At 40.2% G+C, this 15582-nt stretch overlaps 1 protein-coding gene across 1 annotated transcript in view; it reads left to right on the top strand.

Moving 5' to 3' along the window:
• The window catches only part of E(Pc) (Enhancer of Polycomb), a 112564-nt gene that overhangs the window by 85550 nt on the left and 11432 nt on the right, over nucleotides 1-15582 (top strand). The window contains exons 3-7 of the mRNA XM_073081303.1: nucleotides 11623-11712; nucleotides 12233-12381; nucleotides 13295-13407; nucleotides 14259-14453; nucleotides 15211-15322. Of these exons, the coding sequence (XP_072937404.1) occupies nucleotides 11623-11712; nucleotides 12233-12381; nucleotides 13295-13407; nucleotides 14259-14453; nucleotides 15211-15322 (659 nt within the window). The remainder of the gene's footprint in view (nucleotides 1-11622; nucleotides 11713-12232; nucleotides 12382-13294; nucleotides 13408-14258; nucleotides 14454-15210; nucleotides 15323-15582) is intronic.

The raw sequence follows: 15582 nt of genomic DNA, 5'->3' as shown, positions 1-15582 counted from the left end.
GTGCATGAATACTCCTGTCATTATTGGCACCGATGTACTGAATCGAGAGGGTGTGACTTACGTACGAACAAAGGACTCTCAGCGAATCATACGAGCCCCCGAACGCGCTGTTTTCTCTGTGGAAGGTAGTAACCAACTACGCACTTGTAACACTTCCTTAAGTGGTTCTCTCTTGGCCGATCTCAATAAGATCTTGGACGAGTTTTCTGAACACATGATTTCAGGTACGGCTACTTCCACTGTCACAACAGGTAGTATGCGTATTCGCCTGAGGGATGATACACCAGTTCATTACAGGCCATACAAGATGTCGCACGATGAAAAACTGAAGGTACGTAGAATCACACAAGATTTACTTTCGAAGGGTATCATTCGTGAGTCAGAGTCACCTTATGCAAGCCCAGTGTTACTTGTTAAGAAAAAGGATGGCTCTGACCGGATGTGTGTGGATTTCCGTGCATTAAATGCACGAACAGTGAAAGATCGATTCCCACTACCTCTCATCGATGACCACATTGACCGTTTGGGTAAGAGCACCTACTTTACGACTCTAGATATGGCGACTGGATTCCACCAAATAAAGCTTGACGAAGAATCCATACCCCTTACAGGTTTCGTGACCCCTGAGGCCCACTATGAGTATGTAAAGATGCCATATGGCCTAGCAAACGCGCCGATTGTCTATCAACGTATAATTAGTAAAACTTTGCAAAAATTTATTACTGAAGGGAAGGTCTTAGTATACATAGATGATTGTTTGATTTTATCTTCTTCGGTTAAAGAGGGATTGCAAACCCTGCGGGAAGTGCTTCAGACACTAACTAAAGCGGGGTTCTCATTAAATTTAAACAAGTGTTCGTTTTTATGCACGGAAGTAGAGTACTTGGGGCGCGTAATATCTAATGGGGAGGTACGACCTGCTACTGGTAAAGTTCAGGCTCTTGTAGATTCCGCAGCTCCCCAGAATGTAAAACAAGTTAGACAGTTTCTTGGATTGGCGGGGTATTTTCGAAAATACATTCCACGGTATTCTACCAGGACTGCTTGCATTGCGCGCCTGATTTGTAAGGACGTGCAGTTTCACTGGACCACGGAACATGAAACTGTACGTCAGGAAATTATAAAGATTTTAATTAGTGCACCGGTACTTGCGATATTTGATCCGAGTTTACCTACGGAGGTGCACACCGATGCAAGCAGCCTTGGGTTTGGCGCGATTTTACAACAGGTTCATAAGGATGGTAATCGGCGTGTGGTGGCCTATTATAGTCAGGTCACAAAAGGTGCCGAACCAAAATACCATTCTTATGAACTCGAGACTCTTGCGGTAGTGAAAGCATTGAAACATTACCGACACTACTTGATTGGTATACAGTTCCAGGTGGTGACTGATTGTAATGCCTTAAAATCCACCCAAAATAAAAAAGACTTGTTACCGCGTGTGGCAAGATGGTGGATTTACCTACAGGATTTTAATTTCACCATTCTTTACCGAAAGGGTACCATGATGCCACACGCGGACTACTTAAGTAGAAACCCATGTAATGTTAACAATATAGAACGCCCGCGTAATTGGGCTCATATTGCTCAAGCAGGTGATGAGGAGACTCAAACTATGATTCGATCGCTCGAACAAGGTGAATTGGACGCGTCAAGGTATGAAAAACATAACGACATATTGTATTACCGGTATACGCCGATTGGTGAAGAGCCGAGGCTTCTTTGCTACATACCGAAGGGTCATCGCTTGAGCCTCCTCCGTATCTTTCATGATGAGCACAGCCATATAGGTGCAGATAAGGTAGTGGACCTAATTTTAAGGCATTTTTGGTTTCCTGGTCTTAGGAAGTTTGTTTCTAAGTACACTTCTCATTGTTTAACGTGTATCGCCCACAAGCGTGTACCTCGAGCACCCTTACAGCCTATTATATCCTGGGACAAATCTGAAGTCCCCTTTGAAACCTTACATGTAGATGTCCTAGGGCCTCTTCCTGTGTCTAAGGGTTACAGGTTTGTCATGCTTGTGGTGGATGCATTTACAAAATATTGTTTGTTGACACCTTTATGTCGCCAAGATTTTGATGAACTGAAGCGTGTATTTAAACATGTAATGTCATTGTTCGGTACACCTAAGTTAGTTGTGTCAGATAGAGGACGCATGTTCGAATCGATCGGCTTCACTTCTTGGATGAAGATCCTTGGTGTACAGCTTCACTACATTACTCCTGAGATGCATCATGCAAACGGGCAGGCAGAACGCTACATTCGTACAGTCTTGAACATGCTTCGCATCGCTGTAAACCATCGAAAGGCTGAGTGGACCGAAGAATTGTGGCAATTACAACTTATACTAAACCTGACGAAGCAGAAAACTACGCAGACTTCTGCTTTGAACCTCTTAATTGGCCACGAAAGCGCAACTCCTACAATCCGCATGTTGGTGCGAGATGTCGCGTTGAATTCAAAAACAAGCAACCGAGAAGCGAGGCGGGAAATGCTTAGACAAAGGACGGCCGAACGGTTGAAAAAGAACCAGGTTCGTCAAGACACTGTGGTCAATGAGCACCGAAAGCCTCCTCGTGTTTTCCAGTATGGTGACATGGTGTTTGTTGTCAAGTTTGCTCAATCTCAGGGTAAACTGGATCCTGGCATGCGTGGACCTTATAGGGTGGTACAGGCCCTCCCTAACCACCGATATGAGTTAAAATTACTTGCTGGTTCTTATGGAAAGTCCACTTACGCAGCTGCCCAGTATATGGTTCCATGGAAAGGTGAATGGACCCCTGAGACATGTGAAATGTTTTTTGAAGGTGCGTGCTCACCCTTATTACCTATGTTGGTACCTTGATTTGTTCCTTAGAAAGCTTTTCGCGTTGCGAAGAGTCGTTGGGGGAGTACATACTCCTTTTCCCCCAACGTGAAAGCTTTTCGCGTTGCGAAGAGTCATCGGGGGAGTACAAACTCCTTTTCCCCCGATGTGAAAGCTTTTCGCGTGGCGAAGAGTCGTTGGGGGAGTACATACTCCTTTTCCCCCAACGTGAAAGCTTTCCGTGTTACGGAGAGTCGCTAGGGGGTTTCATGCGCCTTGCCCCCTGGTGTGAAAGCTTTTCGCGTGGCGAAGAGTCGTTGGGGGAGTACATACTCCTTTTCCCCCAACGTGAAAGCTTTCCGTGTTACGGAGAGTCGCTAGAGGGTTTCATGCGCCTTGCCCTCTGGTGTAAAGTTATTTCCTCGGTAGGGCCCATACCGAGGAACCTATGAATGGCTAGGCAGGATTTTGATAATCATGCCTATGTCACATAAGAATTATGCATGTTTCTAGATGTTTAGCTTGGGTTTGTTACAAAAACCTTAAGTTAAACGATCTGGTCACTATTTCTTTCTTTTATTGTTTATTTGTAACAATCACTAACAAACTAATTTTGTATATCAGTGACATTGGACGCTAGAATAACTTAATCTTTGATTTCAGCATTTGATGATAACATTGATGATGAAAACTTGAATCCAAACCCAGAAGTGATTGACTCCGATAAGGCGGGGCCATCTTCAGCACCTGACGGGACAGCCGGGCCTGTGTCGCGGCCACTTCCAACATCCTTGGAAGAAGAAGTCTCCGTTGAAACAGCGGCCTCATTACTACACTCGCTGCCTCGGTTGATTCCTACATCTTCAGACGACGAAGAATAAGCCTGTCGTGACGCCAGGGTGTCAGGAGAGGCCGTGTTAGAGGGTTGACATATAAAAATCAAGAATGGGTATAAAAGGCGGTGCGAGCACGTCGGTCGGCCATTATTATTCAAGACTTTGTGCGGAGCGGACCTCTTGTCAATTTTCATTAGAAATCTATTTATGTGTTAAATCTTTGATTGTTATTGTTTTAATTACATAATTCATATTAAATATCGTTTAGGTTATTTACCACGTGTATTTTTTTTTAATAAAAACCGCTTCTGATAGCTAATAATATAATGTATATGTAATCTCCTCTTCATTTCCTTTATTTTGACACCCTACTCAATATAGGTTTGGTTAACTTTTTTAAAACGTGTTACTATTTTGCGAAAAAAATCACCATTTACGGTCTATAAAATATATAACTTCAGTAAATCAAAGTTTCGATCATTATTTTACCTCGTTAGAGGTAGCATTTCTTTATTTTTATCCAAAAAGCCTGATACAACATGTCAAAGTGTTTGCTTCAAAATTGACGATTGTTCAAATGAACTTTTAACCCTTATTTTACCCTCTACGGGGTTGATTTTCGGAGGGGGATAAATAAGTGCGTCCTTGTTCCTATCCAGAAAGCCAAATACAATTTTTTATAGTACTTGCTTCAAAATTAAAGGATTTCAAAAAAACTGTTTTCCCCTATTTTACCCTCTTAAGGGTAGAATTTCCAAAAGACCTTTCTTAGTACTCATTCAAGCTATATAGAGAACCTGTGTGCAAAATTTCAGAACTGTAAGGTCCTTGGTTTAGGCTGTACGTTGATTTCTGAAAAATGAAAAAGTCATTTAGTTAGTCAGTCAGTCAGTCACCTTACTGTTTTATATATATACAAATATGTTTTTATAATCTCCGTTTAATTTCCTTTCATTTGATACCCTACTCGATAGGTTCGGTTAACTTTTTTTTTTAAATGTCTTACTATTTCGCGCCAAAAATCCGCCATTTTGATTTTTTTTTACTAACACCTATCTAAGGACACTCGGGTCGTTGAGACAAATATAATGACACTTTAACTGTTGAAATTCATCCAGCCGTTTGTTAGATCGGATCAAATAAAGAAAGACAAACATACAAGATACGCGCGAAAAACATAACCCTTCCTTGGCAGTCGGGTAAATATATTATTATTAAAGCTTCGAAACCTTCTTTAGTACACTTGTTTTTACTTTTCGACGAAATACAAATAAAATTAGTAATTTTGAGAAAATCGTGGACATGTAAAAATACATAATGGACCCCTTTTTTGAAGTCGGAAATAATTGTACCGAAGAACATGAATTGTAATCATACTAATATTGCACATTAGGCAATATTTAGGTACAGCCCAGCTTCATGTCGTCGTTTAGAAAAACAATGAGAGAGATCATTATTTTTCCCAAACGCCTCGAATAAAGTAAAACTGCAAATATCGAAATATAAATATAAATGTAAATATTAATTATATTTTAATAACAAGTACGAAACCGCAATAAGGAAGGAAGGAGGAGTCACGAGCCATAAATATTTCCCAATTGTCGGCAGCTTGAGGAAAACCGCGCCTTTATTATGAAAATTTATTAAATTTGTACCCGAGTGTTGTTGAGGAAAAAATTCCATGTTAATCTTTTAAGGGTATATTAATAAACAGCTTATTAGCTGCGTCATGGTTATGTATCCATTTCTGTCCCAATGTTGGGCATGATTCTCCTCTCAGAACGAGAATGGTATAGACCCGCGTTTCCCAACCTGTGGTCCGCGGACCCCTGGGTGTCCGCGGTGTCATCTCCGGACCATACATAAATTGCTCATTAAATGCAAAAGGGCCGCAAAACGAAAAATCACCTAACCAGGTTTATTAGAAAAACGTGATCGCAGCACAAGGTATTTTAAAAAATTAAAAAAAAGATGCATCCAATGATGTATTCTATCCTATTATTAATCTATATAAAAAAGAACAAAAACAAAATACATAAATCGGTCTTTTTTTTTGCTCTTCATTTTATTAAGGGGGGCCCGTGAAATATGTGCTTCATTTCCTAAGGGTCCGTGCTGCTAGGGTCTCCACAGCTGCTATCGATGTGTAGATTTGGGTAGCAAAGAATGTGTGGCAACGTACCTCGGGTAGAAATATAAACTTGTCTGGAGCTGATTACAGATGTCCTCGGGCAGCACTAGCTATGTATTACCATCAGGTAGACTGCATGCTCGTTTGTGATGTTGAGTGTTTACTGCCACCCATGGACATCTACAATCAACCCCAGACAAGAACAGAGAGAGTGAGGACTAAGCTGGAATGCCTCGGAAAAATTATGTCTCCCTTACCACACCCTTCAAACCAGAACACAACAGCGCTTAACACTGCTGTTATTAGGCAGGAATAGATGTGGCAGTGGTGCCGCTGGAGACTAACTCCAGAAGGTTCTACCACCTTTAAAAGCACCGTTACATAAAAACACCATATTGTTAACCTGTCCTTATTCGCTCATTCATGATAATAACGTCAGATTAGTCATTAGTTCGAACGGTGAACAAAATAACATGTGAGTCATTAACTAAGTATTCACTTAGCAAAAATGCCTTATCTGTGTTCACGGTTATTTTAGCGTAAGTCTTCATTGTTTATCTTTGTATGTGTGTGTATTTTATATCAAATACTTAAAAGCAGTAATAGCCTCTTAATCTGGGGTCCGAGGTCCGATTTTGAGACACTCACCTCTGATTTGTTTTTAAGTTTGTGCTCTATGTCATCGGTGCGGGTCGTGCTTGTGTGTTAGCTCAATGTCGCTTGTATGTTACCTGCCTTATGTATGTTGTCGTCGTCATCCCACCGTACCACTGCTGGGCACGTAGGATTAGGCCGTAGTTCACCGCGCTGGCCAAGTGCGATTTGACAGTCTTCACATACCTTTGAGAACCTTTTTTAGAGATCTTTCAGGTATGCAGGTTTCTTCACGATGTTCTCCCTCGCCGTTAAAGTGATAATTAATTTGTAATACACACATAACTGCGAAACATCAGTGTGCCTGGGATTTGAACCTCGGACCTCGATCGAGAGGCTTCAATCACTAAACTATTGCTGCTTATGTGTGTATAAAAATTACTTATTTCTTGCTTAAACAGTGATCTTAAATAACATTTTTTACCTCAATGAAGATTAGAGATCTACCTGCGATCGGACTGGTGCGTTGCTACTTCTGAACAGGATTAACTTTGACTTTCAAATCAGAACACAGCAGCCCATCTCTAATGTTTTAGGCAGAAATAGATGTGGTGCCTTGGAAAGTTAACCACGATGGGTTTAACCTTTAAAAACTACTAATTAAACTACAATTGAATCGTCCGAAAGTCTTCAATAGTCTCGCAGATAATTGTACTTTTATTACTTTAAAAATAGTTACTATAGGTAAAGCGAACGTCGGCTAAAATGGATTAAAGGTGGAATTTAATCAACCCGCCTCCCCTAACAGAGTGGAAGTTTTATCTGAACACACTCAACTGCTAGCGGAGTTGGATGTTTGTTCCGCTTTTAAAATGTATTTGCTCAAATTATGTTGAAACTATTCTTCGGTGGGAGTGATCACTCTTATATATTCGCCGGCGTAAAAAAAATACAAGACGTACATATAACTGAAAATTTGTACCTTCATTGCAGTGACAGTGGCGCTATCTGTCGAAAATTGGTCGTACCAACTCAGAAACCTTCGTGGCTCATGCACAACAACTTTGCTAAAGATCACTACATGATGAAATATGTTAACGATTCTATAAAATTATATATAGATAAGAGTAGCAGACGCGCATACAATTCGCCTGATGGTTAGTGGCGACTGTTGTCCATGGATATCTGTAATCAACGTCAGATACGATTGGGATCCTAGCTGAGATCACCACTATGTTGCTAGTTTTTTACCACTGATGACTAAGTTAGAATGCTACGGATAAGTATGACTCCCATACCCTTCAAACTAAAACACGACATCAGGTGGACTGCATGCTCGTAAGCTCCTTCTTTATTATCAAAAAGGTTTAAATAAATGATCATCCTCATAATTTTCTCAACAAGAGCCCCTTAAAAGTTGCGGCTGTCAAATTGTTTTCATACAAATAATTGAAGTTCTGTTGCGTAAACTAACGCCATCTTTCGGTAGTTCAGGAAATTATTTTATAACGTTACAACAGATGATATTGTTAGCGTGGTTCTAATGTGAGCTTATCACTGTTCGGGGAATAATTTTATATTTTAGAATCCGTACCTACTACACTATGATTCCTCAAAATATACTTACCTATGCGAATATGTGATTAATTTCATGTATATATATAATTAACACCTGCCTCCATTTTCTTCATTCACCAAGGGTTGACTGGCAGAGAATGCCATCAGGCATTAAGTTTGCCCTATTGCATCTGTTATTTTTATAGAGGTGCAATAAATAAAAAAATAAAATAAATAAATAAGGGACACTCGACCGCCTAAAGTATTGAGATTTAAAATGAGATCAAATTCTGTTTCAATGTTTTTTTTTAGAAATAAATTACATTTGAAATACTGAGTGTAATGCGGTGTCTTGTTTCTAAGACATATAACTGAGAGTTTACCTATTATGAGTGGAATTAATTTGTCAATGAATTGTATTATATATTGTGTTATATTTTGTTCCATTCTTCGGATTTATCTTTGCAGATTTTTTTTGTTAGATGCTTTTTGATGTGAAACATCTATAGCCGCACGTAAAACCGATTTCTGTCGTGGCGACGCATGCCGTGGCGACGCGTAGGCACGCTATACGATGGTATATATATACAGTCTTTTGAAATAAATTCGTAAATTTTTGTATTTAATGAAAATAAATGTTTATTCAATAAATAGTCATCGTTATCTGGAAAAAAATCGTAATATTTTATTTTATCATTATGACATATTTAGTTCCTATCACAATATGTTCTTTTCTGCATATTACTTTTACATAATAATGTCGATGTTTCACATCTGCCAGGCGTCCCGTGACGGCTCACATTATTTTTTTTATTTTCGAACTACTTAATTGTCTGTGCTTTAAATCTACTTATTGGAAATATTAGAAGTCTATGAAACTACTTGGTCGATGTTCATAATAAATAACAACGTTGTCGTCTACGCACTCGTCTGGTAATGTCTCGTGCGGCCTTCGTCGGCAGACTGACGTTCGTAATGTTTGAATGGCGTTGTGCAACCGTATGTGCGCCCTGTCTCCACTAACGGTGATGGAATATTTTGTTTGTATATAAGAATAAACGCAGCAGATGAGCATGCAGTCCACCTGGTGGTAAGTGGCTACTGCCGCCCATGGACAACTGTAATATATGTCAGATAGGATACTATATGTATATAGATAGATAGGACCTGGGGCCGGCCACAGATGCGCCGCTACCCCTGACGAAGCTGGAACGCCTCGGAAAAGTATGTCTCCCTTACCACACCCTTCAAACCAAACACAAGCGCTTAACACTACTGTTAATAGGCAGAAATATGTAGTGGTGGTGCCGCCGGAGTCGAACCACAAGGGTTCTACCACCTTCAAACTCGAAAAAGCAAAGTTATGTGTTTTACAAAGAAATGTTATATACATACATATTACATACACCGCCGTCATTCATAAAGTGAAACCCACATATAACAGCGGGTATAATTAGTTAGGTTTACAAATTTATCACAAAACTGTATATTTATGTGCGACGTCAGCTGCGCCGGCGGGCGAAGGTCGTCTGTTACATGGCGTGACCGCATCATATGTTCTGTAATGCTGGGTACATACTAGTGAGAGGTCACTGTAACCAAAACACTTGTGATTATTGTAACTAAAAATTATAGTGTGTAAGGGGCTTGTAAGAGGGCGAACGGCTCGTAGCGAACCGATGATAATCGCGTATTCGTTACTGTAATGCTTTTTAACTCAAGGAGTCATCATCAACCCATTACTGTCCCACTGCTGGGCACGGGTCCACTGCTGGGCACGGGTCGCTGGCCAAGTGCGTATTGGTAGACTTCACATACATTTGAGTTTTATTTATAAATCTCAGATATGCAGGTTTCCTCACGATGTTTTCCTTCACTTAGCAAGTGATAATCCTTCGTTTAGCAAGTGATACTTAATGTCTAATACGCACATAACTTTTTGAAAAATCAGAGGCCTGGGATTTGAACCTCGAACCCCTAGATCTAGAGGCCGAGTTTTATAACCACTAGGCTATCACTGCACACTATCACGAAAGGAGTATTTTTCTTCAGCTTTCACCGCGCACGCAGCACGCGTATGAATATGAAATGTAGGAAAATGACAGTTGTGGTTTTCAGGGCGCGATTTATTTCTGCTGCGTTACAATTGGCTGCTGTTTATGCTGCGACAATGGGCAGCGTATATTGATCTGTTTCTGTCCGATGGCTACTATGAAACGCGACAGCCACTTGATCGCGAAATTGCGGTCGCGTGAGTTTTGAAATAAAAAAAATATTTCGCGTCCGTGGCGGCGGGGGGACATTAGCGCATGTAACGTATCACGCGTACACAATATGAGCATGTTACTGTATCTGTTTCGTTACAGTTGCAGTACGTTAGTGAGTACCCAGCTTAACAGACAATATGCACAACGTTACATACCCTTAGGTAACTCTTGACGTCTGAAACTTTTTCATGTCGCAGTGATCGTTATAGCAATAAAAAGCCGTTATAATTTTTTTTAGCTCATCCTTACTATTACCAACCTTAAGGTTGCCTTGAAGTCATCGCTGTTTAGCGATAAGGCCGCCTTTTGTATGTTACTTTGTTACTTCATGTTGTGGGTACAATAAAGTGCTGCTGATACTACTGCTGTTGACGGCGCTTCACTCACTATGGATGAAATGGTCCCGGTTGTTATTATTGTATAGCAGTCGTTGAATCTTGCTAAATCCCTTATTAGTGGTTTGAAAACATCTGACACGGGTTGGACACCACTGGCACCAGTACACGTCGGAGTAGTCTGGTGGAGTTTGCTCCAGGCCTGCTCCATAGTGGTGGAAAGACGCGTGAATAATTTCGAAAAATTAAAAGTACGTTTTATGCCACGTGGCAAGACGTGACATAAAATTTCACCTGCGATATTCCCGAAGCTTTATTAAATGGGACTTTTCTAATAAGGTGCAAAGATAGCTCTTCTCCAAAACCAGCTTGCCATTAGCGACTCCTTTGATGTTACAAATGTCTATACACGACGGTGATTACAAGTCTAGCAGACCAGTCTTACCGTTATAAAAATATTGGATACCTAGTATTCAAACCTGCAAACACATAAATTGTTTTTATGCTATGATATACGGGTTGCAATTAATGAGTTATCCGCATTAATTGATGTTCCAATGTGTCTCATTATTGAATTAATCGATATTAACTCGCCGTTCGCATGGACTTCAATTAGTACGCTCTTTAATCAGGACATCATTTCCATAATTGGGATACATTAACTTTTATCCATTGCTTTTTCTCGTTAAACGTTCTATAAAAATGTTACATGCACAGAAAGATATTCAAAATCAAAATTATGAGCTATATCTATCGACCGTAGTTTCCATGGCAAAGGCTTTTTTATGTCAAATAATTATCTTCTACGCCCTTATATACCTATAGTGTTACCCTTTGTTTCCTCGACAAGCTATGTTACCAGGACCTAAATCCCGAATGGACAGCTGGCAATGTTGAATATATAAATAATTGTAAAGTAATGTTTAAATTTTCGATATTACCTATCTACCTTACCTACCTATTGAAAATTGTAAAATATTGAGTTATATATGTTATGAACTTTACATTACTTATTTTTTTATGAAGGTTATTGAGGTATTTACTACGCTACGTCTATAATTGCCATTAAATATATTTTTTATGTTTGTTACAGCGCTATGGGAGGAACAGGAGGCGCCGGAGTACGACATCGACTCGGAGGACGAGAGATGGCTCAAGCAGCAGAGGCATCCCGAGCTCACAGGTAACTCGCACAAGCACAGGTAATTTACACGTTTCTATAATCATTTTATCATTTCCTTGTCCTATCATGTCAGATTCGTAGAGTTGTAAAAATATCGGCCCTAACGATGAGCCTTGTAATACTCCTTAAAGCTTTTTTTGTAATATGGAAATAACAAATGAAATGTTGAGTCTTCGTTGGTATGTGGCCACTGCCGCCCGTAAACATCTGTAGTTAACCCCAAATAGGATAGGATTCCTTCCTGAGGTCGGCCACAGTTGCGTTGATATCTTTTAACACTGAGTTAAAAGCCTTATACACGCTTATATGATATTTGGACTTCTAATTACGTTATGTTGTTTATATTCATGAGGAAGTGCCCTTTCATTTAAGGCTACTATTTAATGTTATTGAAAAAGAAATATTAATACTTAAAACGCTACCCAAAAATATTTTGTAGTAATCTTCAAATTCCAATAGTCTTTCCCAGATCAGTAAGATCAGGTCAGTTGTTAAAGAAACATTCTCATCACCTTTCCAGAGCTAAAGTTCGAACAGATGATGGACAAGCTGGAGAGAAGCTCCGGTCAGACGGTGGTCACGCTGAACGAGGCGAAGCTGCTCCTGGAGAGGCACGACGACCTCGTGATCGCCGTGTACGACTACTGGCTCAACAAGCGGCTCATCACTGTTAGTCTCATAGCTAACATACGTTTGAATCAAGTAATTCTTGTCGCATCGTATTATAGAACACCACATGTGACGTGACGGCGTCTAACCGCATCTCTCGGTACATTTACATTATCATAATCAACATCGTCATCGTCATAATCATTGTCATCTTTATCATTATTTTCATGTTTATCAACATCATCATTTTCATATTTACAAGCATTAGAATCTCCATATATGACATTATTATAATAATGAACAAAGACCAAAAACTAATCTTGATTGTGGGCATCAACAACATCATCATCATTATTTTCTGAGAATGAGAACGCTATAGACGACCATGTGCGTGTTGGTAGATTTGACAAACTTTGACAATTCAGGAATGTCGGTTGTATCACGATGTTTTCCTTCGCTATTTGATATTTGCTGTATGTGAATATTAATTTCTAATAAGCTTACTATGTTTTCCTTTGCAGTTTGAGATTTGCTCTAAATAAGTAACTTCTAAAAGTACCTACCTTCCAAAAAAAAATATTTGAAAATATAGCACTAAATTGTTAAGCTTAATTACTCTTACACAACTTGATTAAATATTAAGGCTGACCGCTTATTGTCTATCTCTTGAGCGATAGTAATGCCATCATTTTGTCTCTTAAGCTACTGAACAGTTGCTTAAATCGCTAATGCTCGGGCGACAAATTTGTTGTTTTAGCAATGGAGCGGTACATGCTTGATTTTATTTAAAATATCTATCTATATTCTGTTGTCTATACGTCTGTATACATGTATAAGCTACAAAATTCGCTGAACAGTTTGGCAGCAGTTTTGACAGTCGTTTTAACCACTAGTAGCTCAAGGGATACAAACCAATGGGCGGTCAACCTAATAAAACAAGAGATGTGTGACGTCATAACCCAATTGTCCACAGCAACACCCCCTAGTCCTAGCCGTGAAGACGGAGAGCCGGCCCGGCCAGTCGACGAACAACCCCTACCTGGCGTTCAGGCGGAGAACGGAGAAGATGCAGACGCGAAAGAACAGGTGAGAACGCCCTGGAAATATGTACGATCGTCAAACATGTTGTGGTTACGAGGTATGTTCATGTTTTTGTGCTTCTTCCCCTTCTGGAATATTTCTGAGATTTTTTCGCTGAGCCAAGATTTTGATTAACTTTCTTCTACAAACGTCTTTGATTCGATTGAAGTCAAGAATATTCTAAGGATGTAACGGAATTTGTTCCAGCAAGCCAAGTGTTCAGATAATTCTTTTTTGGCTTAAAGGCCCTATCTCCTTCTATAAAATATTTGTTGATTATATTGTTGTTCATACATTTTATTTAGAGATATCTTTGATATATATTCCTTTGATATCTTTAACGTCTTGCTTTCAGAAAAAAATACATTCAATCATTGTATCGAATGTAGATATTTTTTCAATATAAGTTTGTTGAGTTACTTGATTATTATTATTGGATCTTGACTGGACAAACATTTACAAAATGCAATCAAATCAAGAATCAATTACATTTAGCTTTTCAATCAGACATTTGTTTCATAGAATTCAGGTATCCTAATGGGAATTGAACCAATCCTTTCGTTGGCGATGTTTTTGATTGGCAAACAATAATATTGAGAAGGTATTGAGTACATTTGGCCTCTGAAATAACTTTTTTCTCTGAAAAATGAAGAATCTTAACAGGAATCCTACCAACTTCTTTATTCAATATTGTTTTACATTTCTTAGAATTTCTCTATCATTCTACCAAAGCACTTGGCTTTATAATTATAATTTTGCCTCTTAATTTTTTACCATCTACACAGGACTTAAAACCAATCTGTTCGTTGACAATTTGCTATTTCTTCCAAAACACTACCATCGAGCTATTCTTCCAGGAAAAACGACGAGAGCTCGTACGAGAAGATGCTGAAGCTCCGTCGGGACCTGCTCCGCGCGCTGACGCTCCTCGAGCTGGTGAAGAGACGCGAGAAGGCGAAGCGGGACCTCGTGCGCTTGACGCTGCTGCTCACGGACAGACGGTTCCTCGCCGGGGACTTCGCGAACCAGCTCCTACCTGAACTGCCTCCTAGGTGAGTTGGTGAAGAGGGATATTGGTGTATTTTTGGGCAATTTACGACGTTTTTTGGAGTTAGAGTTCGTGCGACCGACGGTTCATTGCTGGTGCCTTTGTAAACCGGCTCCTACTTGAGTTGTCGCCGAGGTAACATTTCAGCATAGAGGGAAACTAGTTTATTTTTAGCCATGTTTTGTTTAGGGTTTTTTTTACCAGGTCGGAGTTTTATAGAATTTATTAAATATTTTTTTATGAAATTGGAGCAGTGAACGTGTCTTCCACCAGATAATAAGTGATCACTGTCGTTCGTAATTTACATGCTATAAAAAAAAAAAACAATAATTTAGCAGCTATAATGTTACCGTACACCTAATAACATTGTGTACGCTAAAAGGTGTTATTGTGGTTTTTTTTTTTTCATTATATAGGAGTAGGAGACGAGCATGAAGTCCACCTGATGGTAAGTGACTACTGCCGCCCATGGACATATGTAATCAACCCCAGGTAGGATTAGATATTCCTACGAGAGGTCAGCCACATATGCGCCGCTACGCCTGAGGACTTAGCTGGAATGCCTCGGAAAAGTCTGTCTCCCTCACCACACCTTTCAAAACGGAACACAGCAGCGCCTAACACTGCTGTTATTAGGTACAAATAGGTGTGGCGGTGGTGCCGTCGGAGTCGAACCACAAAGGGTTCTACCACCTTCGATATGTTTATGAAATAAATATTTTATTATTGTTATTAACAGTATGTACGTTGTTCGTCCTCAGGCCGCAGTACCCGGCGGTGACGGTGGCGGCGGCGACGTTCCGGCGCGAGCCGTTCGCCGCGCAGCACTACGCGCCGCGCGCGCCCGCGCCGCCGCTCGACCAGCCCCGACAGGTGACACGCGCACACACACACATACACACACGATATACATCCATATAGGGTTCTGCACATGAACCACACGACACACACACACACACACGACAGCCCCGACAGGTGACACACACACACACACACACACACACGCACACACACACACACACACGCGCGCACACACACACACACACACGCACACACACACACACACACACACACACACACACACACACATACACACGCACACGCACACGCGTATTCTACCTCACTCTTTAGTT

This window comes from Epargyreus clarus, unplaced genomic scaffold (genome assembly GCF_041222505.1).
Source record: "Epargyreus clarus isolate Ecla_fem2 unplaced genomic scaffold, WU_Ecla_fem_2.2 ptg000016l, whole genome shotgun sequence".
Classification (NCBI taxonomy): Eukaryota; Metazoa; Arthropoda; class Insecta; order Lepidoptera; family Hesperiidae; genus Epargyreus; species Epargyreus clarus.
Note: the sequence above shows the minus strand (reverse complement) of the source record. Positions and strands in the feature narration are given on the sequence as shown.